The 15,787-nt window shown below is 48.3% G+C and overlaps 1 protein-coding gene across 1 annotated transcript in view; it reads left to right on the top strand.

Annotated features, from left to right (window-relative positions):
- The window catches only part of SACS (sacsin molecular chaperone), a 41,465-nt gene extending 28,288 nt beyond the window's left edge, over positions 1-13,177 (top strand). Inside the window, exon 10 of the mRNA XM_052650110.1 lies at positions 331-13,177. Coding sequence (XP_052506070.1) covers positions 331-11,888 — 11,558 coding nt within the window. The 3' untranslated portion in view covers positions 11,889-13,177. The remainder of the gene's footprint in view (positions 1-330) is intronic.
- Positions 13,178-15,787: the final 2,610 nt, after the last annotated feature.

Below are 15,787 nucleotides of genomic sequence, written 5' to 3' on the forward strand. Positions count from 1 at the left end.
GGCTGGGGAACTAGATCGCACTTGCTACAACTAAAGGTCCCACGTGCTTCAATGAAGACTGAAGATCCTGCGTGTCACAGCCAAAACCTGATGCAGGCAAATAAAATAAATAAATAACATTTATAAAAAAATAAAGTAAGCACTTTCCAGAGAAAAATATTACTTCTCTAGGCTCTGTCAGCACAATTATGCCAAATTGTTGTGTTTTTACAGTGTGCTTAAAACTCTCAAAGTGACTTTCTAGGCCTATCTAATATGCAAGAATATGCAAATTAAATAAGTGACAGTAGACTTGTATGTACTCATAGCATCTCTTTATGTGACTTGTAGGAAGGCCCTGCACTCAGCTTCAGCTCCTGAATCCAGAACGCTTTGCACGTCTTATCAAAGAAGTAATGAACACATTCTGGCCTGGCAGAGAGTTGATTGTCCAGTGGTACCCATGCGATGAAGACAGAAAGCACCCATCTGTGTCATGGCTTAGGATGGTGTGGAAGCATCTCTATGTACATTTTTCAGAGGATCTGACTTTATTTGATGAGATGCCGCTCATCCCCAGGACCCCACTAGAAGAAGGGCAGACGTGTGTGGAGCTCATCAGACTCAGGGTTCCTTCATTAGTCATTTTAGATGATGAGTCTGAAGCACAGCTTCCAGAATTTTTAGCAGACGTGGTACAGAAGCTTGGAGGGATTGTCCTTAAAAAATTAGATGCCTGCATACAGCACCCACTTATTAAAAAATATATCCACCTGCCCTCGCCAAGTGCTGTGCTGCACATCATGGAGAAGATGCCTCTGCAGAAGCTGTGTAACCAGGTTGCATCGCTGCTTCCAACGCACAAAGATGCCCTGCGTAAGTTCTTGGCCAACTTGACTGAGAGCAGTGAGAAGGAGAAGAGAATAATTCAGGAGCTGACAATATTCAAGCGCATCAACCATTCATCCAGCCAGGGGCTGTCTTCCTACACCAAGCTGAAGGGCTGCAGGGTCCTGCACCCCGCGGCCACACTCCCGGCAGGCCTGCGGCTCTCCATCTCGGTGGTCGACAGCAGCGACGAGGCCACCATCCGCCTGGCAAACCTGCTGAAGGTGGAGAAGGTCAGGACCACCAGCTGCTTGAAGCTCATCTTAAAAGACATAGAAAGTACATTTTACTCTCAAGAAGAGGTGACACACCTTGTGCTATGGGTCCTTGAGAACCTGTCCTCTCTCAAAAGTGAGAACCCAAATGTGCTTGATTGGTTAACGCCACTAAAGTTTATTCAGCTCCCACCAGGGCGGCTGGTGATGGCCAGCGAACTCTTTGACCCTGACGTAGAGGTGTTGAAGGACCTCTTCTATGACGAAGAGGAAGCTTGTTTCCCGCCCTTGGCCTTTACCTCCCCAGACATCCTTCACTCTTTAAGACAGATTGGCCTGAAAAATGAAGCCAGTCTCAAAGAGAAAGATGTTGTGCAAGTGGCTAAAAAAATTGAAGCCTTACAGGCCAGTTCTTGTCCAAATCAGGACACTCTCCTGAAGAAAGCCAGGACACTCTTACTGGTTTTAAATAAGAACCCTGCCTTGCTGCACTCATGTGAAGGGAAGGCGACCCTAAAGAAGATAAAATGGGTTCCAGCTTGCAAGGAAAGGCCCCCAAACTACCCAGGCTCCTTAGTCTGGAAGGGCGACCTCTGTGAGCTCTGTGTGCCCCCTGACATGTGCGATGCAGCCCATGCCATCCTGGTTGGCTCTTCACTTCCCCTCGTGGAAAGCGTCCATGTAAACTTGGAGAAAGCTTTAGGCATCCTCACAAAACCTGGTATCAACGCCGTCTTAAAGCACTTTAAGATCGTTGTGGATTGGTATACATCAAAGACCTTTAGCGATGAAGACTACTACCAATTCCAACATATTTTGCTTGAAATTTATGGATTCATGCATGATCATTTAAATGAAGGGAAAGATGCTTTCAGAGCCTTAAAATTTCCATGGGTTTGGACTGGCAAAAAGTTCTGTCCTCTCACCCAAGCTGTGATAAAACCATTCCATGATCTTGACCTTCAGCCTTATTTGCATAGTGTGCCTAAAACCATGGCAAAGTTCCACCAGCTGTTTAAGGCCTGTGGCTCAATAGAGGAGTTGACAGCAGATCATATTTCCATGGTCATTCAGAAGGTGTATCTCAAAAGTGACCAAGACCTCAGTGACCAGGAAAGCAAACAGAATCTTCATCTTATGTTGAACATTATCAGGTGGCTTTACAGCAATCAGATTCCAGCAAGCCCCAACACACCAGTTCCTATACATCATAGCAAGAACCCTTCCAAGCTCATCATGAAGCCAATTCATGAATGCTGCTACTGTGACATCAAAGTTGATGACCTGAATGACTTACTGGAAGATTCTGTGGAGCCGATCATTTTGGTACATGAGGACATACCCATGAAAACTGCTGAGTGGCTGAAAGTCCCATGCCTCAGTACAAGACTAATCAACCCTGAGAACATGGGCTTTGAGCAGTCAGGACAACGAGAACCGCTGACAGTAAGGATCAAAAACATTCTGGAAGAGTACCCTTCGGTGTCAGATATTTTTAAAGAGCTTCTTCAAAATGCTGATGATGCAAATGCAACAGAATGCAGCTTCATGATTGACATGAGAAGAAACATGGACATCCGAGAGAATCTCCTGGACCCGGGGATGGCGGCGTGCCACGGGCCGGCTCTGTGGTCGTTCAACAACTCCCAGTTCTCAGATTCAGACTTTGTGAACATAACCAGGCTTGGGGAATCTCTGAAGAGGGCCGAAGTTGACAAGGTTGGGAAATTTGGTCTTGGGTTCAACTCTGTGTACCACATCACGGACATCCCTGTCATTATGAGCCGAGAGTTCATGATAATGTTTGACCCGAACATCAACCACATTAGCAAGCACATTAAGGACAGGTCTAACCCTGGGATCAAAATTAACTGGAGCAAGCAGCAGAAGAGACTCAGGAAGTTTCCTAATCAGTTCAAGCCATTCATGAACGTGTTTGACTGTCAGTTGCCCCTGACGGTGGAGGCACCCTACAGTTATAGTGGGACTCTGTTTCGACTGTCCTTCAGAACCCAGCAGGAAGCCAAAGTGAGCGAGGTCAGCAGCACCTGCTACAACACAGCTGACATCTACTCTCTGGTGGATGAGTTTAGTCTCTGTGGACACAGGCTCATCATTTTCACTCAGAATGTAACCTCCATGTACTTGAAGTACCTGAAGATTGAGGAAACCAATCCCAGCTTAGCACAGGACACAATAATCATAAAAAAAAAACCATGCTCCTCCAAAGCACTGACCACACCTGTCATCAGTGTTCTAAAAGAAGCCGCTAAGCTCATGAAAACTTGTGGCACCAGTAACAAAAAGCTCCCCGCCGAGGCCCCCAAGTCGTCTTGCATCCTGCAGATCACAGTGGAGGAATTTCACCACGTGTTCCGAAGGATTGCAGACTTACAGTCACCACTTTTCAGAGGTCCAGAAGATGACCCGGCTGTTCTCTTTGAAATGGCGAAGGCAGGCCAATCCAAAAAACCGTCAGATGAGTTGCCTCAGAAAACCGTGGATTGTACCACGTGGCTGATCTGTACCTGCATGGACACAGGGGAGGCACTCAAGTTCTCCCTGAGTGAGAGCGGGAGAAGGTTGGGCCTGGTGCCATGTGGAGCTGTGGCGGTTCTCCTTGCTGAAGTCCAGGACCAGAAGTGGGCTGTGCGGCCACAGGCTGGAGAAGTGTTCTGCTATTTACCCCTGCGGATAAAGACGGGATTGCCAGTTCACATCAACGGGTGCTTTGCTGTTACTTCAAACAGGAAAGAGATCTGGAAGACAGACACGAAGGGGCGCTGGAACACCACCTTCATGAGGCACGTGGTCGTGAAAGCGTACTTGGAGGCTCTCAGTGTGCTGCGTGAGCTAGCCGCCAGCGGAGAGCTGATGGACTACACTTACCACACTGTGTGGCCTGACCCCGACCTAGTGCACGATGACTTTTCTGTCATCTGCCAAGGGTTTTATGAAGACATCGCCCATGGCAAAGGGAAGGACTTGACGAGGGTCTTCTCTGACGGGTCCACGTGGGTCTCCATGAAGAACGTGAGATTTCTGGATGACTCCATACTTAAAAGAAGAGATGTTGGTCCAGCTGCCTTCAAGATATTTTTGAAATACCTCAAGAAGACAGGGTCGAAAAACCTTTGTGCTGTTGAACTTCCTTCTTCGGTAAAGCTAGGATTTGAAGAAGCTGGCTGCAAACAGATACTGCTGGAAAATACATTTTCAGAGAGACAGTTTTTTTCAGAAGTGTTTTTCCCAAATATTCAGGAAATTGAAGCAGAACTCAGAGATCCTTTAATGAATTTTGTCCTAAATGAGAAAGTTGATGAGTTCTCAGGGATCCTCCGTGTTACCCCATGTATCCCCTGCTCTCTGGAGGGGCATCCTCTGGTTTTACCGTCAAGATTAATCCACCCTGAAGGACGCGTCGCTAAGTTATTTGATACTAAAGACGGAAGATTTCCTTACGGTTCCACTCAGGACTATCTAAACCCTATCATTCTGATCAAACTAGTCCAGCTAGGTATGGCGAAGGATGACATTTTGTGGGATGACATGCTGGAGCGTGCAGAGTCAGTAGCTGAAATTAATAAAAGTGATCACGGTGCTGCTTGTCTACGAAGTAGCATCCTGTTAAGTCTTATTGATGAAAAACTGAAGATAAGGGATCCAAGAGCAAAGGATTTTGCTGCAATGTATCAAACAATCCCCTTCCTCCCATTTCTGACAAAGCCGGCAGGTTTCTCTTTGGATTGGAAAGGCAACAGCTTTAAGCCTGAAACCATGTTTGCAGCAACTGACCTCTATATAGCTGAGCACCAGGATATAGTCTGTCTTTTGCAACCAATTCTAAATGAAAATTCTCATTCCTTCAGAGGCTGTGGGTCTGTGCCCTTAGCAGTGAAGGAGTTTCTGGGTTTGCTCCGGAAGCCCACAGTTGAGCTGGTTGTAAACCAGCTGAGAGAAGTTGCAAAGTCAGTGGATGATGGGATCACGTTATACCAGGAGAACATCACCAATGCTTGCTACAAATACCTCCACGAGGCGATGATGCAGAGCGACAGCACCAAGACGGCAGTCACTGAAAAGCTGAAAACCTTTAGCTTCGTTCTCGTTGAAAATGTGTATGTCAGCTCAGAAAAGGTGGCTTTTCATTTAAATTTTGAAGCAGCCCCATACCTTTATCAGTTGCCTAATAAATATAAAAATAATTTCCGTGAACTTTTTGAAAGTGTGGGTGTGAGGCAGTCTTTCACTGTGGAAGATTTTGCCCTCGTTTTGGAATCCATAGCTCAAGAAAAAGAAACCAAACAAGTAACAGAAGAGAATTTTCAGCTCTGCCGGCGAATAATCAGTGAGGGGATATGGAGTCTCATTAGAGAAAAGAAACAAGAATTTTGTGAGAAAAATTATGGCCATATATTATTGCCGGATACTAACCTTAAGCTTCTCCCTGCGAAGTCTCTGTGCTATAATGACTGTCCCTGGATAAAAGTGAAGGATAGCACTGTCAAGTACTGTCATGCAGACATACCTAGGGAAGTAGCCGTGAAACTGGGTGCAGTGCCAAAGCGGCACAAAGCCCTGGAACGGTATGCATCCAATGTGTGCTTCACGACACTGGGCTCGGAGTTTGGGCAGAAAGAAAAACTGACCAGCAGAATTAAGAGCATCCTCAATGCCTATCCTTCAGAAAAGGAGATGCTGAAAGAGCTGCTTCAGAACGCTGATGACGCGAAGGCCACGGAGATCTGCTTCGTGTTTGACCCCAGGCAGCACCCAGTGGACAGGATATTTGATGAGAAGTGGGCGCCCTTGCAGGGGCCAGCGCTGTGTGTGTACAACAACCAGCCTTTCACGGAGGATGACGTCAGAGGGATCCAGAACCTGGGCAGAGGCACCAAGGAAGGGAACCCTTGTAAGACCGGGCAGTACGGGGTGGGGTTCAACTCCGTGTATCACATCACAGACTGCCCCTCCTTCATCTCCGGCAACGACATCCTGTGCATTTTCGACCCTCACGCCAGGTATGCACCGGGAGCCACGTCCGTCAGTCCTGGACGCATGTTCAGAGACCTGGATGCAGATTTCAGAACTCAGTTCTCAGACGTTCTGGATCTTTACCTGGGAACCCACTTCAAGCTGGACAACTGCACAATGTTCCGGTTCCCTCTCCGTAACGCAGAGATGGCAAAGGTTTCGGAGATCTCATCAGTTCCATCATCAGACAGGATGGTCCAGAACCTCCTGGACAAGCTGCGGTCAGATGGAGCAGAGCTGTTAATGTTTCTTAACCACATGGAAAAAATCTCTATTTGTGAAATAGACAAAGCCACGGGTGCCCTGAACGTGCTGTATTCTGTGAAGGGCAATATCACTGATGGGGACCGGCTGAAGAGGAAGCAGTTTCATGCGTCTGTCATCGACAGCGTCACAAAGAAGAGGCAGCTCCCAGACATCCCAGTGCAGCAGGTCACCTACACCATGGACACCGAGGACTCTGAGGGGAGCCTCACCACATGGCTCATCTGTAACAGGTCTGGCTTCTCCAGCATGGACAAGGTGTCCAAGAGCGTTGTGTCAGCGCACAAGAACCAGGACATCACGCTCTTCCCTCGCGGGGGCGTGGCCGCCTGTATCACCCACAACTACAAGAAGCCCCACAGGGTCTTCTGCTTTCTGCCGCTCTCTTTAGAGACGGGGCTCCCATTCCACGTGAACGGCCACTTTGCATTGGACTCGGCCCGCAGGAACCTGTGGCGAGACGACAACGGGGTCGGCGTGCGCAGTGACTGGAACAGCAGCCTGATGACGGCGCTCATTGCACCCGCGTATGTGGAGCTGCTGGCCCAGCTAAAGAAGCGCTACTTCCCCGGCTCTGACCCAACGCTTTCGGTCCTGCAGAGCACACCCATCCATGTTGTCAAGGACATGCTGAAGAAGTTCCTGTCGTTCTTCCCCGTCAACAGGCTGGACCTCCAGCCAGACCTGTACTGTCTGGTGAAGGCGCTGTACAGCTGCATCCACGATGACATGAAGCGCCTCCTTCCAGTGGTGCGCGCTCCCAGCATTGACGGCTCTGACCTGCACTCCGCCGTTATCATCACCTGGGTCAACATGTCCACCTCAAATAAAACCAGGCCATTCTTTGACAATCTACTGCAGGATGAGCTACAGCACCTTAAAAACGCAGATTATAACATCACCACACGCAAAACGGTCGCAGAGAATGTCTACAGGCTGAAGCACCTGCTCCTGGAGATCGGCTTCAACCTGGTTTATAACTGTGACGAGACTGCTAACCTGTACCACTGCCTTGTGGACGCCAACATCCCCGTGAGCTATGTCACCCCTGCCGATGTCCGGGCTTTCTTAATGACCTTTTCCTCCCCTGACACCAACTGCCATATTGGGAAGCTGCCCTGTCGTCTCCAGCAGACCAACCTGAAGCTTTTCCACAGTTTAAAACTTTTAGTCGATTATTGTTTTAAGGACGCAGAAGAAAGTGAGTTTGAAGTGGAGGGCCTGCCCCTTCTCATTACCCTGGACAGTGTTTTGCAAACTTTTGATGCAAAACGTCCCAAGTTTCTAACAACATACCACGAACTGATCCCATCCCGCAAAGACCTGTTCATGAACACGCTGTACTTGAAGTACAGCAATATTTTACTGAACTGCAAAGTTGCGAAAGTGTTTGACATTTCCAGCTTTGCTGACCTGCTGCCCTCTGTGCTGCCCCGCGAGTACAAGACCAAGAGCTGCACCAAGTGGAAAGACAGCTTTGCCAGTGAGTCTTGGCTGAAGAATGCCTGGCATTTCATCAGCGAGTCCATGAACGTGAAGGAGGACCAAGAGGAGACAAAGCCAGCCTTCGACGCCGTCGTGGACACCCTGAGAGACTGGGCCCTGCTCCCGGGAACAAAGTTCACTGTGTCAGCCAGCCAGCTCGTGGTCCCTGAGGGGGACGTCCTGCTCCCGCTGAGCCTCATGCACATCGCTGTCTTCCCAAATGCCCAGACTGATAAGGTTTTTCATGCCCTCATGAAAGCTGGCTGCATTCAGCTGGCTTTGAACAAAATCTGCTCCAAAGACAGTGCATTTGTCCCTTTGTTGTCCTCTCACACGGCCAACATAGAGAGCCCCACAAGCATTTTGAAGGCTGTGCATTACATGGTCCAAACCTCAACGTTTAGAACTGAAAAATTAGTGGAAAATGACTTTGAAGCACTTTTGATGTATTTCAACTGCAATTTGAATCACTTGATGTCCCAAGATGACATAAAAATTTTAAAGTCCCTTCCATGCTACAAATCCATCAGTGGTCGCTACATGAGCATTGTGAAGTTTGGAACATGCTACATGCTTACAAAAAGTATTCCCTCCGCCGAAGTGGAAAAATGGACGCAATCATCATCCTCTGCATTTCTTGAAGAAAAAATACACTTGAAAGAACTGTATGAGCTGCTGGGTTGTGTACCCGTGGATGATCTTGAGGTATATTTGAAACACCTCTTACCAAAAATTGAAAATCTCTCTTATGATGCAAAACTAGAGCATTTGATTTATCTCAAGAATAGACTGTCGAATGTTGAGGAGCTGTCTGAGATTAAGGAACAACTTTTTGAAAAGCTGGAAGGTTTATTGATAATCCACGATGCTAACAACCGACTAAAGCAAGCAAAGCATTTCTATGACAGAACTGTAAGAGTTTTTGAAGTTATGCTTCCTGAAAAATTGTTCATCCCGAAAGACTTCTTTAAAAAACTGGAACAACTTATAAAACCCAAAAATCAAGTTGCATTTATGACCTCCTGGGTAGAATTCTTAAGAAACATTGGACTGAAACACATCCTCTCTCAGCAGCAATTGTTGCAGTTTGCTAAGGAGATCAGTGTGCGAGCTAATACGGAAAACTGGTCTAAGGAAATGCTGCAGAACACGGTCGACATCCTTCTCCATCACATATTCCAGGAACGAACAGATCTGTTTGTGGGGGACTTCCTAAAAGAACTGTCTCTGATCCCCTTCTTGTGTCCAGAACGGGCCCCTGCAGAGTTCATCCGATTTCACCCTCAATATCAGGAGGTGAATGGGACACTCCCCCTCATCAGGTTCAGTGGCGCCCAGGTGAACCCAAAGTTCAAGCAGTGTGATGTGCTGCAGCTGCTGTGGACGTCCTGCCCCATCCTCCCAGAGAAAGCCACGCCCCTGAGCATCAGGGAGCAAGCAGGGAGTGACCTCGGCCCCCAGGAGCAGCTGGAGCAGGTTCTGAGCCTGCTGAATGTGAACCTCGACCCCCCCGTGGACAAGGTCATCAACAACTGCAGGAACGTGTGCAACATCACGACACTGGACGAGGATATGGTCAGGACTAGAGCCAAGGTCCTGAGGAGCATATACGAGTTCCTCAGTGCCGAGAAGAGGGAGTTCCGTTTCCAGCTGCGGGGTGTTGCTTTTGTGATGGTGGAAGACGGCTGGAAGCTCCTGAAGCCAGAGGAGGTGGTGATCAACCTGGAGTACGAGTCCGATTTCAAGCCGTATCTGTACAAGCTGCCCTTAGAGCTGGGCACCTTCCACCAGCTGTTCAAACATTTGGGTACTGAGGACGTCATCTCCACCAAGCAGTACGTGGAGGTGCTGAGCCGCATCTTCAAGAACTCTGAAGGGAAGCAGCTGGACCCGAACGAGATGCGCACTGTCAAGAGGGTTGTTTCTGGCCTGTTCAGGAGTCTGCAGAACGACTCTGTCAAGGTGCGGGGCGACCTGGAGAACATCCGGGACCTCACACTCTACCTGCCAAGTCAGGACGGCCGACTGGTCAGGTCGAGCATCTTGGTGTTCGACGATGCCCCGCACTACAAGAGCCGGATCCAGGGCAGCATCGGGGTGCAGATGCTGGTGGACCTCAGCCAGTGTTACTTGGGGAAGGACCACGGCTTCCACACCAAGCTCATCATGCTCTTTCCCCAGAAGCTGCGGCCACGCCTGCTGAGCAGCATCCTGGAGGAGCAGCTGGACGAGGAGACCCCCAGGGTGTGCCAGTTTGGGGCGCTGTGCTCACTCCAAGGCCGGCTGCAGCTCCTGCTGTCCTCTGAGCAGTTCATCGCAGGCCTTGTCAGGATCATGAAGCACGAGAATGACAATGCCTTCCTGGCCAACGAGGAGAAGGCCATCCGCCTCTGCAAGGCCCTCCGTGAAGGGCTGAAGGTGTCCTGCTTTGAGAAGCTTCAGACCACACTACGGGTCAAGGGCTTCAACCCCATCCCCCAGAGCAGGAGCGAGACCTTCGCTTTCCTGAAGCGGTTTGGGAATGCCGTCATCCTGCTGTACATACAGCACTCAGACAGTAAGGACATCAACTTCCTGCTGGCCTTGGCCATGACGCTGAAGTCGGCGACCGACAACCTGATCTCTGACACGTCCTACCTAATTGCTATGCTGGGCTGCAACGATATTTACAGGATCAGCGAGAAGCTTGACAGCCTAGGTGTGAAGTATGACTCTTCAGAACCATCAAAACTTGAACTACCAATGCCTGGCACACCAATACCTGCTGAGATTCATTACACCCTGCTCATGGACCCCATGAATGTCTTTTACCCGGGAGAGTACGTTGGTTACCTTGTCGATGCTGAAGGCGGGGACATCTATGGGTCATACCAGCCAACGTACACGTACGCCATCATTGTACAGGAGGTCGAAAGAGAAGACGCCGACAATTCAAGCTTCCTAGGAAAGATTTATCAGATTGACATTGGCTACAGTGAATACAAAATCGTTAGCTCTCTGGATCTGTACAAGTTCTCACGGCCAGAGGAGAGCTCCCAGAGCAGAGACAGCACCCCCTCCACCCCCACCAGCCCCACAGAGTTTCTGGCCCCCGGTCTTCGAAGCGTTCCACCCCTCTTCCCTGGGAGAGAGGGCCTCAAGACCCCATCTTCCAAGCATCATTCCCCCAAAAAGCTCAAGGCTACTTCTCTCCCAGAAATTCTAAAGGAGGTGACGTCTGTGGTGGAGCAAGCCTGGAAGCTTCCTGAGTCGGAGAGGAAGAAGATTATCAGGCGGTTGTACTTGAAATGGCACCCTGACAAAAACCCAGAGGACCACGACATGGCTAATGAGGTTTTCAAGCATCTGCAGAATGAGATTAACAGGTTAGAGAAACAGGCCTTTCTCGATCAAAATGCAGACAGAGCCTCGAGGCGGACGTTTCCCACCTCAGCCACCCGGTTCCAGTCGGAGAAGTTCTCCTTCCAGAGATTTTACACATCGTGGAACCAGGAGGCCACGAGCCACAAATCCGAGCGGCAGCAGCAAAATAAAGAGAAAGGCCCACCGCCGGCTGGGCAGACGTACTCCCAGAGGTTCTTTGTCCCCCCTACTTTCAAGACAGTTGGCAACCCGGTGGAGGCGCGCAGGTGGCTGCGCCAGGCCAGGGCCAACTTCTCGGCTGCCAGGAACGACCTGCACAAGAATGCCAACGAGTGGGTGTGCTTCAAATGCTTCCTGTCTGCCAAGCTGGCTCTCATCGCGGCCGACTATGCCGTGCGGGGCAAGTCCGATAAGGACGTGAAGCCAACGGCCCTGGCGCAGAAGATTGAGGAGTACAGTCAGCAGCTGGAGGGCCTGACCAACGACGTCCACACCCTGGAGGCCTACGGTGTGGACAGCTTGAAGACCAGGTACCCTGACTTGCTGCCTTTCCCGCAGATCCCCAATGACAGGTTCACGTCTGAGGTCGCCATGAGGGTGATGGAGTGTACTGCCTGTATCATCATAAAACTTGAAAACTTCATACAGCAGAAAGTGTGAGGCAACACCGGGGGAGAAGTGGGGAGCTAGATCCCGGACATGTCGTAGCACAAATATGACTCACTGTCCTTCCTTAAGCCTCATCGCCAGCATTCAGGGATGGTGAAGCACATGGGAGTTGATCAGGTAGAATCTCGGCCTTCTTATTAACGTGGATGTCCACAGGGGACCTTGACCTGAGAGAGTAGTGTTTCGAGGCTGGTGGTGAACTTGAAATTGCTGGATGCAGCTGGCTGGCCGGCCAGCACCTCTGTGAACTGCACTTTACACACCAAAGCTCAGCGGTCTGTTAGATAGAGTCTCTGGGTCTCTGGTTGGTGGTGGAGGGTGGGAGGAGTTAGTTTTATGTTTTTGATGTATGCAGTATTTTTGAAGGAGCTAATGAAACACTGGACATATCATTGGTTGAAACAAATTAAGGCTATTAGATCTGTGGAGCTTTATCGTTTCTTTAAGCAGATCCTCTTGGGTGCATTATCAGCTGGATCTGATTATGAGCCTGTTGCAGTTTTACATGCTAGATACTCAGCACATGTGTAACATGGAACAGTATTTTATCCTGACTACTACTTGATTGAGACTCTGCAGACAGCCTCCACTGGGGTTCCCTGAGTGCCCTTCACATCCTCTTCCTGGAGGTCCCCCTCCCTGGGCCTGCAGGCATCCCAGATCATGAAGATGGCATTACGGGAGACCCGGTGGTGGCCCCTGTTCTCGCTGGATGTGAATATTGTTTGGAGAACCGCTTGCCAAAGCCACGCCCGTCACCTGTGAGGGCATTTGCTTGATGTTTGTTTGTATGTGTTTCCCACAAACGCCCTAATTTATATGGTGTGGTTGGACAGGATGTGATCTTTCATTGTCTAAAGGTGCTGCACTCAACATTTTTTGTCCTTCAACATGGCACTTAGTGGAGTTTTTTTTTCTTTGGATTTCACTCTGAAGACATTAAAAAATTGTAAAATCATGTGACAATATCCAGTAGGTTATAAAAGAGGAATTATCAGCTTGTGTCTTCCCCATGAATAATTCAGAACTGATGTTTAATTTTTATCATGTTTGAATGTCCTATGAACGTTATATCCCTTGCAGAATATAAAAGATGATTATTAGTTTATTTAAGTGTGCTGGCTGTAAATGATGTGCAGTATAATATTTTATGCAATTAAGGGCTTATGGGACATATTACCACTTTTTTTACTTGTACTGGTAATAAGGAATGTTTGCGCCTCCACTATTATATTGCTTCTGGATGTGAGCCATGTGATGATTTCTGCTATTATAATAAGTGCCACAATTTTAATAAAGCAAATGTACATATGAAGTCATTATAACTGGTATTTCTTGAGAAATAGTTCCTTGAAAATCAAACTTAGTATCTTCCTGTATTAAGATTTGACATGCTGTGTATATGTGTGTTTATTGGAAATACTAGGATAGAACTTTCCTATATATTTTATACTGGAATTTTAAGAGGTTTCTTTTTATGATTGAGTATAAAGTACTTGGTATATACTCAGTTTATTAGGTGCTCATTGATTTTGTTAAGAGTTGATTTTATTTCACCTTTTTAGGGAATGCGATTAGTTGACATTTATGAGTTTTGTTGTTGTTCACTTGCTAAATTGTATCTGACTTGCAACCCCCCTCCCATGGACTGCAGCATGCCAGGCTTCCCTGGCCTCCCCTATCTCCTGGACTGGCTCAAATTCATGTCCACTGAGTCATGATGCTGTCCAACCATCTCATCTTCTGTCGCCCCCTTCTCCTTTTGCCTTCAATATTTTCCAGCATTAGGGTCTTTTCCAATGAGTTGACTCTTTGCATCAGGTGGCCAAAGTATTGTAACTTCAACATATGTGATACACATACGTATTTGGAAATATATGAAATAGAATTATTCTGTAGTAGAGGCTGGATGGATGCCAACCTTGCTTCAGGGAAGGGCTGTGTGCTGGGCTAGTTCACACCTGAGCCCTAACAGGTGGGCGATGTTCCTCTTATACCTGAGGCACAAGTTTTCAAACCCTACACACCAAACTTGGGGTTCTCTGTCCCCTCCCCAGTTCTGGGTCTCCAGCTATCTGGGACTTTTAAGTTCTTGCTACTTTAAAACTTAGATTCAACACTTGGAATGTATTTTTATTGCTTTTGGATATTAAAATGTACACAGAAAATTTTGGCCTTTATGGTAGTTGATGTAGTTGGAATTTTGTGTTTTTTCTAGACTTCCTTTAACAGAAAAATTATAGGTCTGCAGTCCTTTCCATGAAGCCCTTGCATACAAATGTATTTCAGAATTTGAATTTTAGAAAGTTAATACTACTGTGTATAAACTGGGTTTAATGAGGCTTTTCCATTGGGGGTCTGGAGAAGGAAATGCAACCCACTCCAGTACTCTTGCCTGGAGAATCCCATGGAGGGAGGAGCCTGGTAGGCTACAGTCCATGGGGTCTCTAAGAGTTGGAGACGACTGAGTGACTTCAGTTTCACTTTTCCATTGGGGGTGGGGGTTGGGCCACTCCCCTTTAATCAAACACAGTGAAACCATGAACACCCACCCACCCTAAACTACACAGACCTGAGAAACAGCCTCATCTAAACTTAGATCAGGTTTTGCTGCCCAGAGTTTACAGCAGATAGATTTGGGAAGTTTTCATTATTTGAAACTTTTAGATTTTGAAGTTCAGGGCAAGGAATTTTGGACCCAAACTATTTTTTTAATTATTATTATTTTATGCCTTTTACCCTATTTTGCTTTTCTTATTAAAAGGAAACTGGAGACTGCCAACCAGTGTGTGAGCAGCTGCTCCTGGGGAGGGGGTTGGAACAGGCCTGCCCATGGAGGCGGGCTCTGTGCTGCCCTGTGGGCAGGAGGCCCGAGTGGTCTGCAGCCACCGGGGGGGAGCAGGTGAAGGCCCGAGAATGATGCTGGGAAGATGTTTGCATAGCGTTTAGTCAAATAAAGAGAAGTAGTTGACAGGTTAACTTTGGGGACCAGTGGGTGTCCTTCCATCAGTGCCAGTTGACATCCTGTGTCCTTCAGCATTTTGTCGACCTCAAGGATAAGAGAGTAGAGAACGGCAAGTAGATGAGACTTAGCTAGTCGTGTATTGCTCAGGGTTCCACCAGAGCCTGCAGCCAGTGGGAGACGTGTGGACACCATGTGGGAAGAGGTCTCCTTCCAGGAGTTGACCAGCCATCAGGGCCAGAGCCTGTGCCCACAGGCTGCCTGCCCACAGCAGGAGCTGGAGCTTCCTAACTGCAGGTGGAGGTTCCTAAACCCCGGACTTCTAGAGCTTCCCCACTGATCTTGTTTTGCCACATTTGGTCTAAAGTGTCATCAGTCCTCCATTGGTTAGGAAGCTAGTCCCAGGCGTGCTGTCAAGGCGTGGGAGAGCCTGGGGGGAAATGGATACCAGAGCCAACGTGAATTACATTTTATTTAAAATGAAGAACCACATGCTTAAAATCTCTGCTGCTTTCTCTTGTGTTTGTTAAGGCCCTGGATACAAAGCCCAGGACAAAAACCGAAGCTGCACTGACTATTCAGCTCAAAATTCACTTTCTGCTCCATGCCCTTCTTACCCTCTTGTTCCACCTGCTTGTTTATGCCCGACCCAAAATTCACTTGGTTTTCAAACCACAGCCAGTGTGTAGTGGCAGTTACAGAGAAGACTGAAGCCCAGTGAGCTGTGACGTGTTAGATCGGGGGTTGGCAGGGACAAACAGTACAAGCAACCCAGCCTTGCTGGCTTCATGCTGGGGATGGCTCTGCTCTTCAGAAGAGCTCCCACCCTGCTTCCCTGTCCCTCACGAGCAGAGACTGACCTGGGGGGCACCGAGGGGGGAACCTGAGCCCTGTAGGAGCTGCGGAGCCTGTGAGGGGTTGAGAGGTT

This window comes from Budorcas taxicolor, chromosome 12 (assembly GCF_023091745.1).
Source record: "Budorcas taxicolor isolate Tak-1 chromosome 12, Takin1.1, whole genome shotgun sequence".
Lineage (NCBI taxonomy): Eukaryota > Metazoa > Chordata > Mammalia > Artiodactyla > Bovidae > Budorcas > Budorcas taxicolor.